General features: G+C 38.7%; 2 protein-coding genes across 2 annotated transcripts; both read left to right on the forward strand.

Annotated features, from left to right (window-relative positions):
* The first annotated feature begins 218 nt into the window (after nt 1-218).
* Nucleotides 219-2,259, forward strand: mrps17 (mitochondrial ribosomal protein S17). The gene is made up of 3 exons (XM_005926291.2): nt 219-327; nt 627-769; nt 1,729-2,259. Exons 2-3 carry the CDS (start codon nt 647-649, stop codon nt 2,044-2,046), a joined length of 441 nt encoding a protein of 146 aa, XP_005926353.1. The 5' UTR covers nt 219-327; nt 627-646; the 3' UTR covers nt 2,047-2,259.
* Nucleotides 2,260-3,194: 935 nt separating this feature from the next.
* On the forward strand, nt 3,195-13,012 carry LOC102303849 (protein NipSnap homolog 2). Its single transcript, XM_005926292.3, has 10 exons — nt 3,195-3,427; nt 4,585-4,712; nt 4,830-4,875; nt 4,996-5,090; nt 6,826-6,896; nt 7,816-7,956; nt 8,101-8,132; nt 8,610-8,704; nt 9,550-9,633; nt 11,661-13,012. Exons 1-10 carry the CDS (start codon nt 3,336-3,338, stop codon nt 11,723-11,725), a joined length of 849 nt encoding a protein of 282 aa, XP_005926354.1. The 5' UTR covers nt 3,195-3,335; the 3' UTR covers nt 11,726-13,012.
* The last annotated feature ends 578 nt before the right edge of the window (nt 13,013-13,590 follow it).

The following is a 13,590-nucleotide window of genomic DNA, read 5'->3' on the forward strand; positions in this document are numbered from 1 at the left end:
ACGTAAATACGGAAGCTTGTTTCCGTAGCTGAAAATAACATTTGTTTGTGTTTAGTTTCTGTCTTGACCTTAATAACATTTTACGATAGTTTTTTTTTTCATTTCAAGATATTTGGTCAGACGTTTGAGTCGATAAATCGAGGTTTTACTTATTGGTGGCAAAGAATATTCGTTTTCAAGTGTCAGAAACAAGCTTTCATACACGCAAGCATACGCTTGTTGTCGATGTCCCTCGTTACTAGCCGTAGTTTACGTCACGAAACGAGCAGAACTGAACAGCATGGAGGAGCTTGTATGACCTTCTGATGATATTTTCCCGTGGTTATAGTGAGTTAGTTTTGTATTTTCTACTTTCAATGGTATTTTGTATTCTTGCCGAATTACATCAGTTTATTTTTATGATCTTTTCTTTAAAAAAAATGAATGTATGTTTAAGTTAATGCTAACATAACAAGGCTAACCGTTTAGCGGCTGTTTTACGTTGACTCACATTGTTAGTACAGTTGTCGGCTCAGAGGTTTTATCCGGTAAAACTGTAACTGAACGTGTCTTTAGATTGATTACATTTCAGTTGAGTCTCATCCGTATATAATGATGTCAGGGTTGATAATATTTTGTTTCTGCAGGTTGAGTAAAGCTTTGCAGGATGTCAGTCCAGCACGCATCAGTCCATGCCAAATGGATCATCGGCAGAGTCATCGGGACCAAGATGCACAAAACGGCCAAAGTGAGAGTTACCAGGCTGGTGCTGGACCCTTACCTGCTCAAGGTGAGCCTTTAGGGGATTAAGCACCTTTTATAAAATAAGAGTACAAGTGCTTTAAAATAGGCCGGTAAAGCTACAGAGTAAATGAAATACAGAAGGAAACTATTACAGGTTGTTGGAGAGAAGAGTAAAAACAAAAATATTTGAATGGCCTTTTTAAAGATTGTGTCCACAGCTAAAGGTCCTGTAGAGAAAAGACTCAGATACCTTTAGGGAGAGAATATACCCTGATGCAGGTGTGTAAACGGACAGTTTTGCACACCAGATGTGTGTGGGAGTGAGCCGGTGTTGTTGATGTTATTTTCATATATAGCGAAGGCTCGTGGATGTCCTAAAAAGGCTTCACATACATGTTCTGGTGACATTATGCAAGTCAGACTCATTGCATACTATCAGAGGAAATGAGTAGATCACTGGCATTACTCCACGACTCTTTGCTTAGACAAATAAACAATGAATTAAAGTAATCCAAATACAATAAAATAAAGGCATCAACTGACTTTCCTGATTGATGATTTAGCAAAAGTTTCAAGAGAGCTTGAAGTTTTCATGACATTAAACACAATTATGTCCGAGGTAGAAACAAGGACTTCTGTTTTTATTTATTGTCAGTAAAAAAAACTGTGAGCCTTGCAATTTATTCTGTAGAGGCAAGAGGCACACGTGGTGGCGGTTATTTGTTTATATTGGGCGTTATTATTATGTTATTTTTATGCCTTTATATGGATGGGAGGTCCACTGTCCCATGTTTCAGTGACTTTTCTGCACATTTCTGCTGAAGGTGACTACCTGATAAGCCAAAAAGACCAAATCATCTGCAAAAAGCAGAGACGAGGGCCTCAGGCCACAAAAGTCTTAGCTTTCTGCCACTTGGTTCGAACTAGAAATTCTGGGCATAAACGTTCAAGCATTTATGAATTTATATTTGAATAACTGTGATATTGTCTCTTCTTCTCCTGTAGTACTACAACAAAAGGAAGACGTACTTTGCCCATGATGCATTGCAACAGTGCACTGTGGGAGATATCGTCCTCCTCAAGGCTCTGCCTGAGCCCAGAAGCAAACATGTGAAGCATGAACTGTCAGAGATCGTGTATAAAGTTGGCCGGGTGGTTGACCCCCTAACAGGAAAGAGGGTTGCAGGAACTGAATTTGTGGAGCCTCTAACAGACCTTCCACTTCAAGAGGAGAAAACGCTGTCAGAGAAACTGCAGGAGCTCAACATCTCTGCTGCCCCCAGTGGAGCCGATTCCCCACCGGCACAAACTCCCACTTCATGACAGAAAACTGTGATTTCATGCAGTAATATCAGCTTATTTGTCACTCTACAATGCTTGTGTTTCAAGTGTTAATGTGGATTTATGTTTATAAACTAAGAATCTTTGCTGTACATGTATGGGTGAAGAGACTAAATATTACTTCCTTGTTACCTGCTCAGGTAGTGGACACCTTTCAGAGGAATTTGCAAAATAAAACAACTGCGCAAAAAACAATGTCATGGAAGATACTCGTGTCTGTTATCCAGGTTAGGAATATATTATAATCAAAAGGTGAAGGCCTGGGCTGGATCATCTAATCGGCCCATCCATGAGGACCCATCCAAGAGAAAAGGAGAGGAGGGAGGATAAAATAAATGCCATTATGGTATTCACTTAAAACTAAGAAAGTAGATATCAGGTGTGTGAATACAAAAAACGTACATTAGACATGTTATTATCATAGAACATGCATGAAGCTTTGGCTGCTTCATTTTGCATTTAATATAAGGTACTTTGGAGCTTTAAGTGAAGTTGTAATGACGTTTATTGACCCAACAAGGAAAATTATGTTACATCAGCGGGATAAAGAAGAAATAATAGTATCGTTTACAATAAATAATGGTCAGAGTACAATAGGTGCATAGTTAAGACCTTAAACTGAGATAGTGCACAACTTTTATGTATACCATGGTGATTAAAAAAAACCCCAGTAAAAATAAAACTGAGGCTAAAGAAGAATAAAAAGTAAAATTGAGATTGTTTAAGAGAATAGTGCAAATTGCATTTATAAATAATATGCACTTTATAATCTGAAAACAACATTTGTATGCAGGGGTGTGTAAAGTGATGATCTGGACATGGTGGGGTGATTCCAGTCAGTAGTGGCTCTGTAAGTGGGACTGCTATAATGAATATGCAGTCAGTGAGTCTGGTCTAATTACTGAGGGAGCTGTCCTTACAGTTTATTGTTGCACAAAGGAGCAGTGAATGAAATTGTTAGGGACAAACTGTTCACTTTTAAGTAATGGGAATATGCAGGTTATAAATGCAAGCTCAGCAGGCGGATCGATCAAAGCCCCCAAAAAACTATGAAAACTTCACATAAATCCAACAACAGCGAACTCTGCGTATTTTGTATTGAGCTGTGTTAATATCTGTGCTTTAAATCAGCTCCACAAGTGATTCCGGTACTGTCGGTTCTAACTCGGGGTCACGCTCCCGTGAGTAACGTCAGCTCCTGCGGGAACGGACTGCGGCTGATCGGGTAGTGACATAGCCTCCAGCAACCTCCACACGGCTTTCGAGGAAAGATGGCGATCAGAGTCCTTCAAACAGTGGGTAGAGGCCTTAAACAGACGAGAAGCGGGCTTCATGCGAGCAGCCCGGTGAACGTCGCCCTCAGGTTAGACTCTTCTATACACAGTTTATCTGTGCAGGTGCATAAATATTGCTTAAAAGTCATTAAACTTCTGCTCGTGTAGCCCAATGACAACGTGCGGGCTCTGCTAGGCGGTTAAGCTAATGCTAAAGGGAACGTAAGGACGTTCGCTACGTTTACATCCCTGTGCAACGTAGCTAGCATTAGCCATGTAGCTGTAAATCTGCTAACTTTCTGCTAACATTGATTGTTACCCCCACGATTTTTAAAATAAACAGCGAGTCAACTTGTCCTAACAATCGCCAGTGTCTGATTTATAATGTCATGCGTGATTTTATAGACTTGGGTTGAAGAAATGATTAAAAACTTACCGCCGAGTTACTCTGAGTCTTAAACTGAATTCAACTTCAAGGTCAAAATGCATTGAATTGCTGCACAGCTGTGCTTGTTTTGGTCACTGGACGATTCAGTTTCTTCGCTGCAGCAGCTGAGCGGCCTAAAATAAGCTGTTATTTCCCTTTGAAAGGCAGATATTTGTATAAACCTGACTACAGACTGGCACTAAAATGTGTCCTTTTTTTGGTGCATTATGAGGAAAACCGGTGGACTGTTTCCTGATAAACAAGCTCAGCCGCTACACGTGGTGACTGTTGGCACTTGTAGATCGAGTACATTAACAGAAAATGTAGGAAGGCTGATTAAAGTCAGTGCAGACTAATCTCAGGGTTTTGTGCTCTGTGTAGACCCCTCAGCCTTCTGAGCTGCTGACCTCTGAAATGCATAGGTTGGCTGGGCTAAAAAAAGATTTGCACCTTTTCTTCAGCCGACATTTACTAGTTTACACCTCGGGCTCTTGCAGTAAAACTGACCTTATTCACATTAGGAAGCCAGGACACTTTTGAAATTACAGATTTCATAACAACAATAGTAAAGGTATTATTGAATATAGCCCGTCCACATCTGTATTTTTGAGACTTGGACTGATAAAGCAGCAGTTAGAGGTTTAACACTAAAATATATATGTCAGATGTTCACAGAGAAATACAACACAGAATAGAAGGAAACAGGGTTGGATTATTAGGGGAGCTTTGTTGTTGTTGGTACTTAAATGCTGCATTGTGTAGCCAAAGAAATGTTGATTGTATCCAACTTTTAAAAAAAATGTTTTAATCCCATCACAGGAGCCTCTCAAATGTTGGTGATGAAAGCTGGTTCAAATCCCTTTTTGTTAGAAAAGTCATCCCCAGAAAAGATGCTCACTCTCACCTGCTTGCCAAAAAAGAAGACAACAACCTGTATAAAATACAGTGTATGTATTGCTGGCAGTGGGACACAGTTAATGATTACCACAACAGTTAATAAACCCATGAAATCTGTTTGATCATGTTGTCTACTCATGCTTTGTTTTTTTCTTCTTTTGTTGCAGTTCACAATGTCAAACCTGAGTGCCTCGATGCTTACAATGAACTTTGGTATGAGTCTTTGTTGTGTTATCTTAATTCAGATGTCACATTAGAACACTTTTTTGGAACCATTATGTCAGATATTTTGCATTTTCACACTTTTTCTTTTCTTTTTGTCTGTGTCTTCAGTGAGGATGTCTTGCCTTCCATTCACACTGACCCTGAATACCCCTGTGAGCTTGTGGGCACCTGGAACACATGGTATGGGGAGCAGGATCAGGCAGGTAAGAACATCCACCCTACCTGAGTTACAACGGACTTTCTTTTGAATGTCAGCGAGGTGAATTATTTGAGCCCATTCAATCTGGTTATTCGTCAAAGCTCAACCTTCTCTTTTAGAAGAGGAAACATGAGATTGAAAGCTCGCAGACAACATATTACTACGAGGTAAAAATGAGAACAATGTTCATCATGAATATTATTTATTTAAATAAGCAGTTTATGGATACAGACTTGAGACCTGGATTTTTTTTTTAATCCAGCGTATTTCATGCGATGCTCAGACTCATTTTATAATAAATATTGTTGCTTTTAGCTCTACAAGATGCAAACTATTTGACCTCTTGATTGTGAGTCCTATTGATTAATGAGAATCTGTACGTGTTTAAGCTAAATCAAGTTGTACAGCGGGATATTCTTGCTGCTTTCTGTTTCCCGCTGCAGATGAGTTACATTGAGATGTGGCAGAATTTTTCAAACTATGTTGTTATCTTGGTGTAAAAACAGACATTACTTAAAGGCACTGTGCTTTTTCTCCTCTCTCAGCTTTTCTATTTCAGTTAATTATAGCTGAGACTGAACTGAACTTTTTCCTGGCTGCTCTCCATTTTGTCCAAGTGGTGACATTTGTCGTTCCACAGCTGTGGGCCCTCTCTGGTGTTACAGAGCTGTAATGTTGGCAGTGTCAGGAAAGGTTTTCTAAAAGGTTGCATCAGTACACTTTCAGCATGTGAACACTTAGACAGTATATGGTGCTATGTTTGTAGCTTGTCGCTGTCCCTTTTTGGCTCCGTCTTATTGTCATGGTTGTGTTTTGTATTCTGATTTGCAGTTTGATGCTAAATCTTGAACTAACAGATTAAAGGCATTTAGTTTAATGTGGAAATAAACATTAGAATTGTTTCTTTTAATATTTTCCGAGATACTATATGTATTAAATACACTCAATGGCCACTCTATTAGGTACACCTATTCAGTTGTTCATTAACTCAAATATTTAATCAGCTAATCATATGTCAACAGCTCGGTGCATTTAGGCATGCAAACATGGTCAAGAAATCCTGCTAAAGTTCAAACTGATGATCTGAAAGGGGAAGAAAGGTGTATTAAGTGACTTTGAATGTGGCATACCTGTTGGTGCCACACACAACACACAAAATATTGATCTACTGGGATTTTCCCACACACCCATCTCTAAGGTTTACAAAGACTGGTCACCAGATTTCAATCCAGTAGAGCACTTTTGGGATGCGGTGGAAAGAGAGTTTCTCATCATAAATGTGCAGCTGACAAGTCTGCAGCAACTATGTGATGCTGTCACTTCAACATGAACCAAAATCCGTGAGCACTGTTGCCAGCACCTTGATGAATTAAAGCAGTTCTGAAGACAGAAAATGGTCCAACCTGATAATAGCAATGTGTATCTAATGAAGTGGCTGGGGAGTGTATGTTAGTGCCATGTTCATTTTTTCACGTCATGAAATTAAGAATTTTTCTTTTTTCTGAGATATAATTGTAGTGGTAAGATGACATGATGTCCTTTCACATGCATACACAGAAACTGACTGGAAATTCATGCTGTATAGACTGAATCCCGTCATGCTCCACAATCACGGGTGGTTCATAGGGAGGTCTAACCACAGATGCTATTGTGAAAAACAAAACTCTTACTCCCCCAAAAAAGACAAGATCTATTTAAGAGCTACGTTATCTTTGGCTCTTCTGCTCCTTCTATTCTAGTTCACCTGTGGAGATATCGGGGAGGATACCCGGCTCTCACCGAAGTCATGAACAAACTCAGGCAGAATAAGGTAACGGGTGCTCTGATTAGTTAAGCCTACTGGCCGTTGGTTATCTGTAGGCCAATGTTTCCAGCAGTGCACCCATCTAGCTAGACCCACGTGACATTTTCCTTCCATCTTTATCTTTAATGTTTCCAGTAATCTTTAAAGGTTATTTACACAGTAATGCTTTGAAGAAGGAAAGTGTTAATGAACAGATGATTCATGCTGCGGGTTTAATCTTCAGAAATGTGTTTTTTTTTCTTAGTTTTTGGAAAGCCCTGCAGATAAAATAAAGTAAGTGGCTTGTAATAATGTGTTCCTCCCACATTGAAGAGCATGAACTGATTGGTCAGATAATTACAAAGAAAATCAACCTGTTTCACATATTTGTGGCTCTGCCCCCTGGTGACAGAATACAGCTACCACATGTAAACAAGAGGCTACAAAACCGTGCATAGGCTTTGTGCACTGGTCCTGCACATCTGTGACGCTCCCTTTATTGCTTTATCAACTGTCCTTTGGCAAACCTCATGACTTTAATTTGCACAATTCCACAAACTTTAATCAGTAAATACATACTACTGTTAATCTGCCCAGATAATTTACTCATCTATCTCTGCATACATTAAGTAGCACATGGCAAATTAGAAGTGTATACACTATATTTATAACCATAAATGCCATATATATTCTCTGCATATCACTACTCCTCTATTATACCTTCTCAGAAAAGGTGATTTATATATGCATATATATTTTTATGAGTCCAGGTAAAAATATATTTTCTTTCACTTAAATTCTCTGAATGCACACTAGCTGACTTTCATTGTCTAGATCCTGATCAGACTTCACAGTCGAACAACATGAATACAAATATATTTGGCAGTTATTTTAGCTGAGTCAGATTTTCTGAGCGCTGTGCTTCTTTCATTTGTCTTTGCTGTAGAAGTTTATGGAGTACAGGAATGAGAGGGGGAAGATGCTGCTGTCTCGTAGGAACCAGCTGCTGCTGGAGTTCAGTTTCTGGAACGAACCCGTCCCTCGTCCAGGACCCAACATCTATGAGCTCCGATCGTATCAACTCAGGGTAACTCTTTTTTTTCTTTTTCTTTTTTATGAACCACAGAATTAGTCCTCCTCCGTCTGTAAGTCTGGGTTTTTGGGGGGAGCGTTTTTGTTTTGTATTTTGCAGTACATGTAGTGAACATGATCTTTACCTTTTTTTTCTCAGCCAGGCACAATGATTGAATGGGGAAATTACTGGTAAGGCACAACTTTCCTTTTTCATGTAATATCTGAGCCACCAAATTTGATCATTTATGGGGGATAACTTTGCGAGCTTTAGTTCCCTTTGTACTAGTCTTGTAGCTACAATCTAAAAAGTTCCTCACTGCTAGTTTGTTGGTTTCACATGTTGTTGCAGGTGAAAATGAGTCTGCAGTACTTTCTGACTACAAAATGTATGCATGACTCCTGAGCATGACCGCATATAATAATCCATTAACTGCCTGGGCTTCATTTAATATATGTCAATATATTCATCTGTTGAATTGAAATTTATTTTTTTGTTAATTTTATAAAACCAAATATGCAGGGATGATTATAACAAGGCTGATGGTTTAAAACTGAAATTTGATGTACTGACTTGAAATGAGGGGAGTACTGGTGGATGTTGTGGTGTTTTAATTACTGCCACTCTATTTAGAAGCTGTTTTGTGTAATGTCTTTGGTGCTGTGCAGGGCTCGGGCTATTGAGATTCGCCAGCAGAACCAAGAGGCGGTGGGAGGCTTTTTCTCACAGATTGGAAGTCTGTACACAGTTCACCACTTATGGGGTAAGATGAGTTTCCAGGATCATTCAAGAAAGATGCTGCAAATATTGTCTAGGTCACCTACAAATGCAAATGTATGTACATGTTTTTGGTACATGCCTTTTAGATGTAAAACAGCGGTCCCCACACCGGGCCACAGACCAGTACCGGTCCACCAGAGTTTAGGCTCGGGTGTGAAATTTCTGGTTTTCAGGGTTTTTTATCGCTAACTCGGTTTCCCCGGGTCTTTTCCCGTGTTATAGTTGTGTGTCTTATTTTGAAATAAATATTTACGCGTTACCATAGTGACCAGAGAGCATTAAGGGGCAGAGAGGAGGATGTTACTCTTAATGTTGTTGGTGCATTTCAGGAGGACGCTGCTAATAAAGTTACACAATTACACAGTGAATTCGGGTTTATTATTATATTTACAAATTACCACAGTTTTTGTCTTGGTCGTATTATTTTAATTTTTTTGTATTTATCCGCGACACCTTAAAGGCCAGTCTGCCAAAATATTGTCTGACATTACACCGGTCCGTTGCGCAACAAAGGTTGGGGACTGCTGATGTAAAAGAGTCCAGGACCAGGAGAGGGGACGAATCCCTTGGAGGGTGCATCCGGCATCAAATGTGTACTGCTGAAAGAAGCTCCCATTTTGCTTGTAGCATTAAACAGTTTACTTGGTGTTGCTCTTCTTTCTTTCTTTCCACGTGACGATGTGCACCTTTAGGTTCTGGAAGTGAACTTAATGCAAAAGCTGTCAAGTATTTAAATTTTCCTGAGCACGACTGTTTGACGTTATGATTCGTCTTTGGTTTAAAAAGCTACAGCTTTTACTCAGTGAGTTTGAACGTGTTTCTTTTCAGCTTACAAGGACCTGCAGTCCAGAGAAAATACCAGAAACGCAGCCTGGCAGCGTGACGGCTGGGACGAGGTTGTTTATTACACAGGTTGGTTTCAGTCTGATACTTTTATACTTAAGCAAGTTTTAGTTACTGTAAGTGCTGAGTCTTGTTGTTCTGTTGTGGGCATAAGACATTAAAATTAACCTATTTTATATCTATTATCCATATTTGTGTCATGTTAACGTTAAATGAAAATATTAATTTCAAACATTTAAGCTCGGATGAACCCAAGCTGCCAACAACTTATTATAAATTGTCGATCAAGAATAGATTAAAACAATGAAGACTAATTACTAATACTGTCAACATATTCTCTTCTCAGGGCTTCAAATACTGGAAGTATTGACTTTTTTTACACACCTTGGTAATAATGAATTTTGAGAACTAAATGCCGTGTTTTAAAAAGATACAATAGGTGCAAACCTACAGAAAAGAAACTGACCTTTTACAAAGTGTCTTTTTTATAATCGCTTTACTGGGAGAAAAAGCATCATGAGAGCAAGGAAAACAGTGAAGGAGACCACAGGACACAGGAAAAGAGACTCAGATTGCACTAAAGTGCTTGCAGTGTGTCAGTAGATGCTGTTGGCTTGGCTTTGCAGCGTTGAAACTGATACTTCATCCTGTTGTGTCATTGCTGTGGTTGCTGCAGATCATATAAACAAAGACAACTTTTCCTGCTGAAGAGACGATCAGTGTGGCATCTACCTTTTAATAATGTTTTATGTGAATTAATGTTAACCTTAAATGCTGGCAAAACTGCAAACTGAATTATGTTAAACCTCATTAATGCCAGTGAATTTCGTAAGCTGCATGAGGTGTAGAAGCATCGTATAATCTTTCTTTAGTGTTTAGAAAATGTAACCTCTTAGCCGGCAATGAAGTCTCCCTGTTAGGAAGCTTCCCAATGGAAAAACTGACTATTAAGTCTACTTGAGGAGGCGGGAACAATAGTGTCAGTGAGTTACTTTTGTTCATTCACTGGACATTTTAGCTACTAAAACTTGTCATGGCTGTAAAGGTTCTTGGGAAAATTAATTGCCCACTTCTGCTCTAAAGTGTGTTGGTTGTACATAGAGCTTTGCAGACTTTCACCAGTGAGCTGTGTTACAAATATAGCATCTTTATTTATAACACACTTTACATCCAACAATGTTGGCCAAAGTGCTCCAAATATAAAATAAAGAGAAAACAGTTTAAATTACATCTAAAATATCTTAAAATTAAAAATAATATAATTAATAAGAAAACATATTAAGAGACATCAACAAGTCCTCCTGTGCTGAAAGCCAAGGTAAATAAATGTTTTAAGACGTGATTTAAAAACGGATAAGGAAGGTTCCTGTCTAACATGTAAAGGCAACTCATTCCACAATTTTGGTGCTGCCACAGCAAACGCCTGATCCCCTCTGAGCTTACCATTAGTCCTAGGCACACTCAGCAGGAGCTGGTCTGCCAGGAAGGTATGTATGGATGAAGAAGCTCAGAGAGGTACAGAGGGGCAGCATTGGACAAACATTTAAAAACAAATAAAAGTAGCTTAAAATATGTGGAATAAACAGGTGCTCTGAGTTATTCTTGTTTGTGCTTTAGTCCATGCTTTTAGCTTTTAGCTTTTAGCTCGTGCTGCAGAGAAGACTGTTCAAGCCTGATTTTCATCACCTTTGGGCTTCGTTCCTTCCTTTTCTTTGGAGAACTGCACACAAGCATGTCTGTAGATTACATACTCATAATTCTTCACTTGTTCATACCTACACAAATGGAAACAAACGTGGCACAATAAATTCTACTTCAGCGTCTCTCTGATGCCTGAATCTATGAAGGATTGATTTAGCAATAGGGACTCGTTATGTTCAATTGGATTACAAAGACACTCAGCAGTGTTGGTGTAAGGACAACGTACAACAACTCAGGCTTTAATAAAATGAGCTTTTATTGGGATGTTAACATTGAAACTAAACTGAGAACTCTAGCTATAAATTCATGAAACATTAGCAAATTTAAATGAGATAAAGTTGTGTTCCCTGTTAGAAATCTGTTGTTAAGACTGTTGTTTGTTCTTTACCTCACAGTCCCTCTTATTCAGCACATGGAGTCTAGAATAATGATTCCCATGAAGAATTCGCCCTTGAAGTAACTACTAACACCTGAGGAGAATTCTCAGCCGCCACTGCAACTATTACACTGATCTGTCGAGAGTGTAACCAACCGTCAAAGTGTGCACTGCCAGGGAAATCTGCTCAACATCAACACAATCTTGTTTCCTTTCATTTGGTTTCTTTTCTCCCCTTTTTCTGTTTGGATGTCAAAATGATTGTCACCAAAACTGTACCTGTTACAGCAGCTACTATGTTACTGACCTATTAATGTGGTGTGCTTATGATTTGGGGGTGCACTCCTCTTCACCTTCTGTCATTTAAAGGGTGTTTGAAATGTCTTGTCTGTCTTCATTTTCTTTTCCTTTCTTTGTTGTTTGTGTGCTGGTCACAGGGCCTTTTTAATGTACAAGGAAATTTAATATGATTTCTGAGTCCTGAAACAAAATGACGATTACTAGTGTCTTACAGCAGAAAATAAGAGCTCACAGTAGCTCACTGTCAAAATTACATGGCTTAAAATACATACTGAGTGGTCAGTTTCACAGAGATAAACCTGCAGTTTAAAGTTCAGTGTTATAAAATGAGCACTAAAGCTGAGAGTTACAGGTTTTGGTCTGTTTCAGAGCCACAGTCTCATTCAAAGTTCATCGTGTGTCCACTCCTCTTTTGTTGCATAGCTTTGATACAGCCAACTTGGTGTTTACTCCTTTCAGAATCATTTGACTGGATGAACCAATTCCTGTCAACAATACTGCATACACACAAGTTGCCAGCTCATTGTTTTTGTTTTTTTGTCTTACCAGAATCATGAATACTGAATTTGAATTATTTGCCCTGTTTTTTTTTTGGGGGGGGGGTTTGGGGTTTTTTTGTTTTGTTTTTTTAACTGACCACAACTCCTGATTGTTCAGATTGTAACATATGACACACGTGGCTCTTCCAGACAGAAGACATGTTTTTGAATCCAGCGGAACTAATCTGTATTTACAGCATAGCCTGCTGTACGCTTACTGACAAATTTGGCCTTTCCCTATATCAAGTAGATGATATCTGGGTGATTGTATGCTCTGACTAAGATCAATGTTTTCTTTCGTTTCTTTCTTTCTTTTTAAATGGGCAGATTGTAGATATACATAGTGGGATTATTGGCCAAACCATAGTTACAGACCCTCCTGAATCTGAATGTGCAGGGTCTTCTATTACCTAGCGGGTGTTGATAACCCTGTGAACAGGAGAGGAGTAGTATCTTGTGTGATAAATTGTAAAATGCAGTGCTTTAATAAGATTAGTTGTACATATTTAATTAAACTTCTGATAAAAATTAAGAGTGCTCTTTGTCATAGGTTTGAAATGATAGAACATGAGTTGATTTTTGACTGTCAGACCACAATTTTGTTTTCTTCAGCATTAAAAAAAATCAAATATGCATATTAATTTTGCATGCTGAAGAAAGTGCGATGCTACTATATAAAATGGTAAGGCTTAATAATAATAGTAATCGTTTAAAATAACTCGTGTGTGTGTGTGTGTGTGTGTTGCATTTCCAGACATTGGTGTCTAGGGTGTGACTTATGCTGCCTTCATGGTGTGATGGAAATCTTAAACGTTAATGCTCGGCACTAATGCTGCAAAGTAAGGAGAGGATGGATTCTGTCGGAAATTTTAAATATATATTTTAAATATGTTTCACGCAAAAAGTTATAACTTTTCAGGACATTGTTCACAGTTTCACTGTGATTTGCTTACCGATATTGCCAGTCGGAAAACAAATGATCTGACTTTGTTGCCTTGAAGGTGTTCTAACGTTTCTTTTGGAGAAGCCGAGTCAACCTGACACGATATTCCCATGGGTTCGAAAAATGTAATGACTTTTCTGCACTGATATAAATCATGGTGTGGACCA

The sequence above is a fragment of the Haplochromis burtoni genome, unplaced genomic scaffold (assembly GCF_018398535.1).
Source record: "Haplochromis burtoni strain Fernald_Lab_line unplaced genomic scaffold, NCSU_Asbu1 Contig_83, whole genome shotgun sequence".
In the NCBI taxonomy this organism is placed as follows: domain Eukaryota; kingdom Metazoa; phylum Chordata; class Actinopteri; order Cichliformes; family Cichlidae; genus Haplochromis; species Haplochromis burtoni.

What these genes read in the sequence shown, in the direction of transcription:
- mrps17 (XM_005926291.2), top strand. Translation starts at nt 647, where the DNA reads ATGTCAGTCCAGCACGCATCAGTCCATGCCAAATGGATCATCGGCAGA. An exon ending in TGGACCCTTACCTGCTCAAG is followed by an intron (nt 770 to 1,728) that starts GTGAGCCTTTAG and finishes CTTCTCCTGTAG; the next exon opens with TACTACAACAAAAGGAAGAC.
- LOC102303849 (XM_005926292.3), top strand. Translation starts at nt 3,336, where the DNA reads ATGGCGATCAGAGTCCTTCAAACAGTGGGTAGAGGCCTTAAACAGACG. An exon ending in CAACCTGTATAAAATACAGT is followed by an intron (nt 4,713 to 4,829) that starts GTATGTATTGCT and finishes CTTTTGTTGCAG; the next exon opens with TTCACAATGTCAAACCTGAG. An exon ending in CGAGGTTGTTTATTACACAG is followed by an intron (nt 9,634 to 11,660) that starts GTTGGTTTCAGT and finishes TTTACCTCACAG; the next exon opens with TCCCTCTTATTCAGCACATG.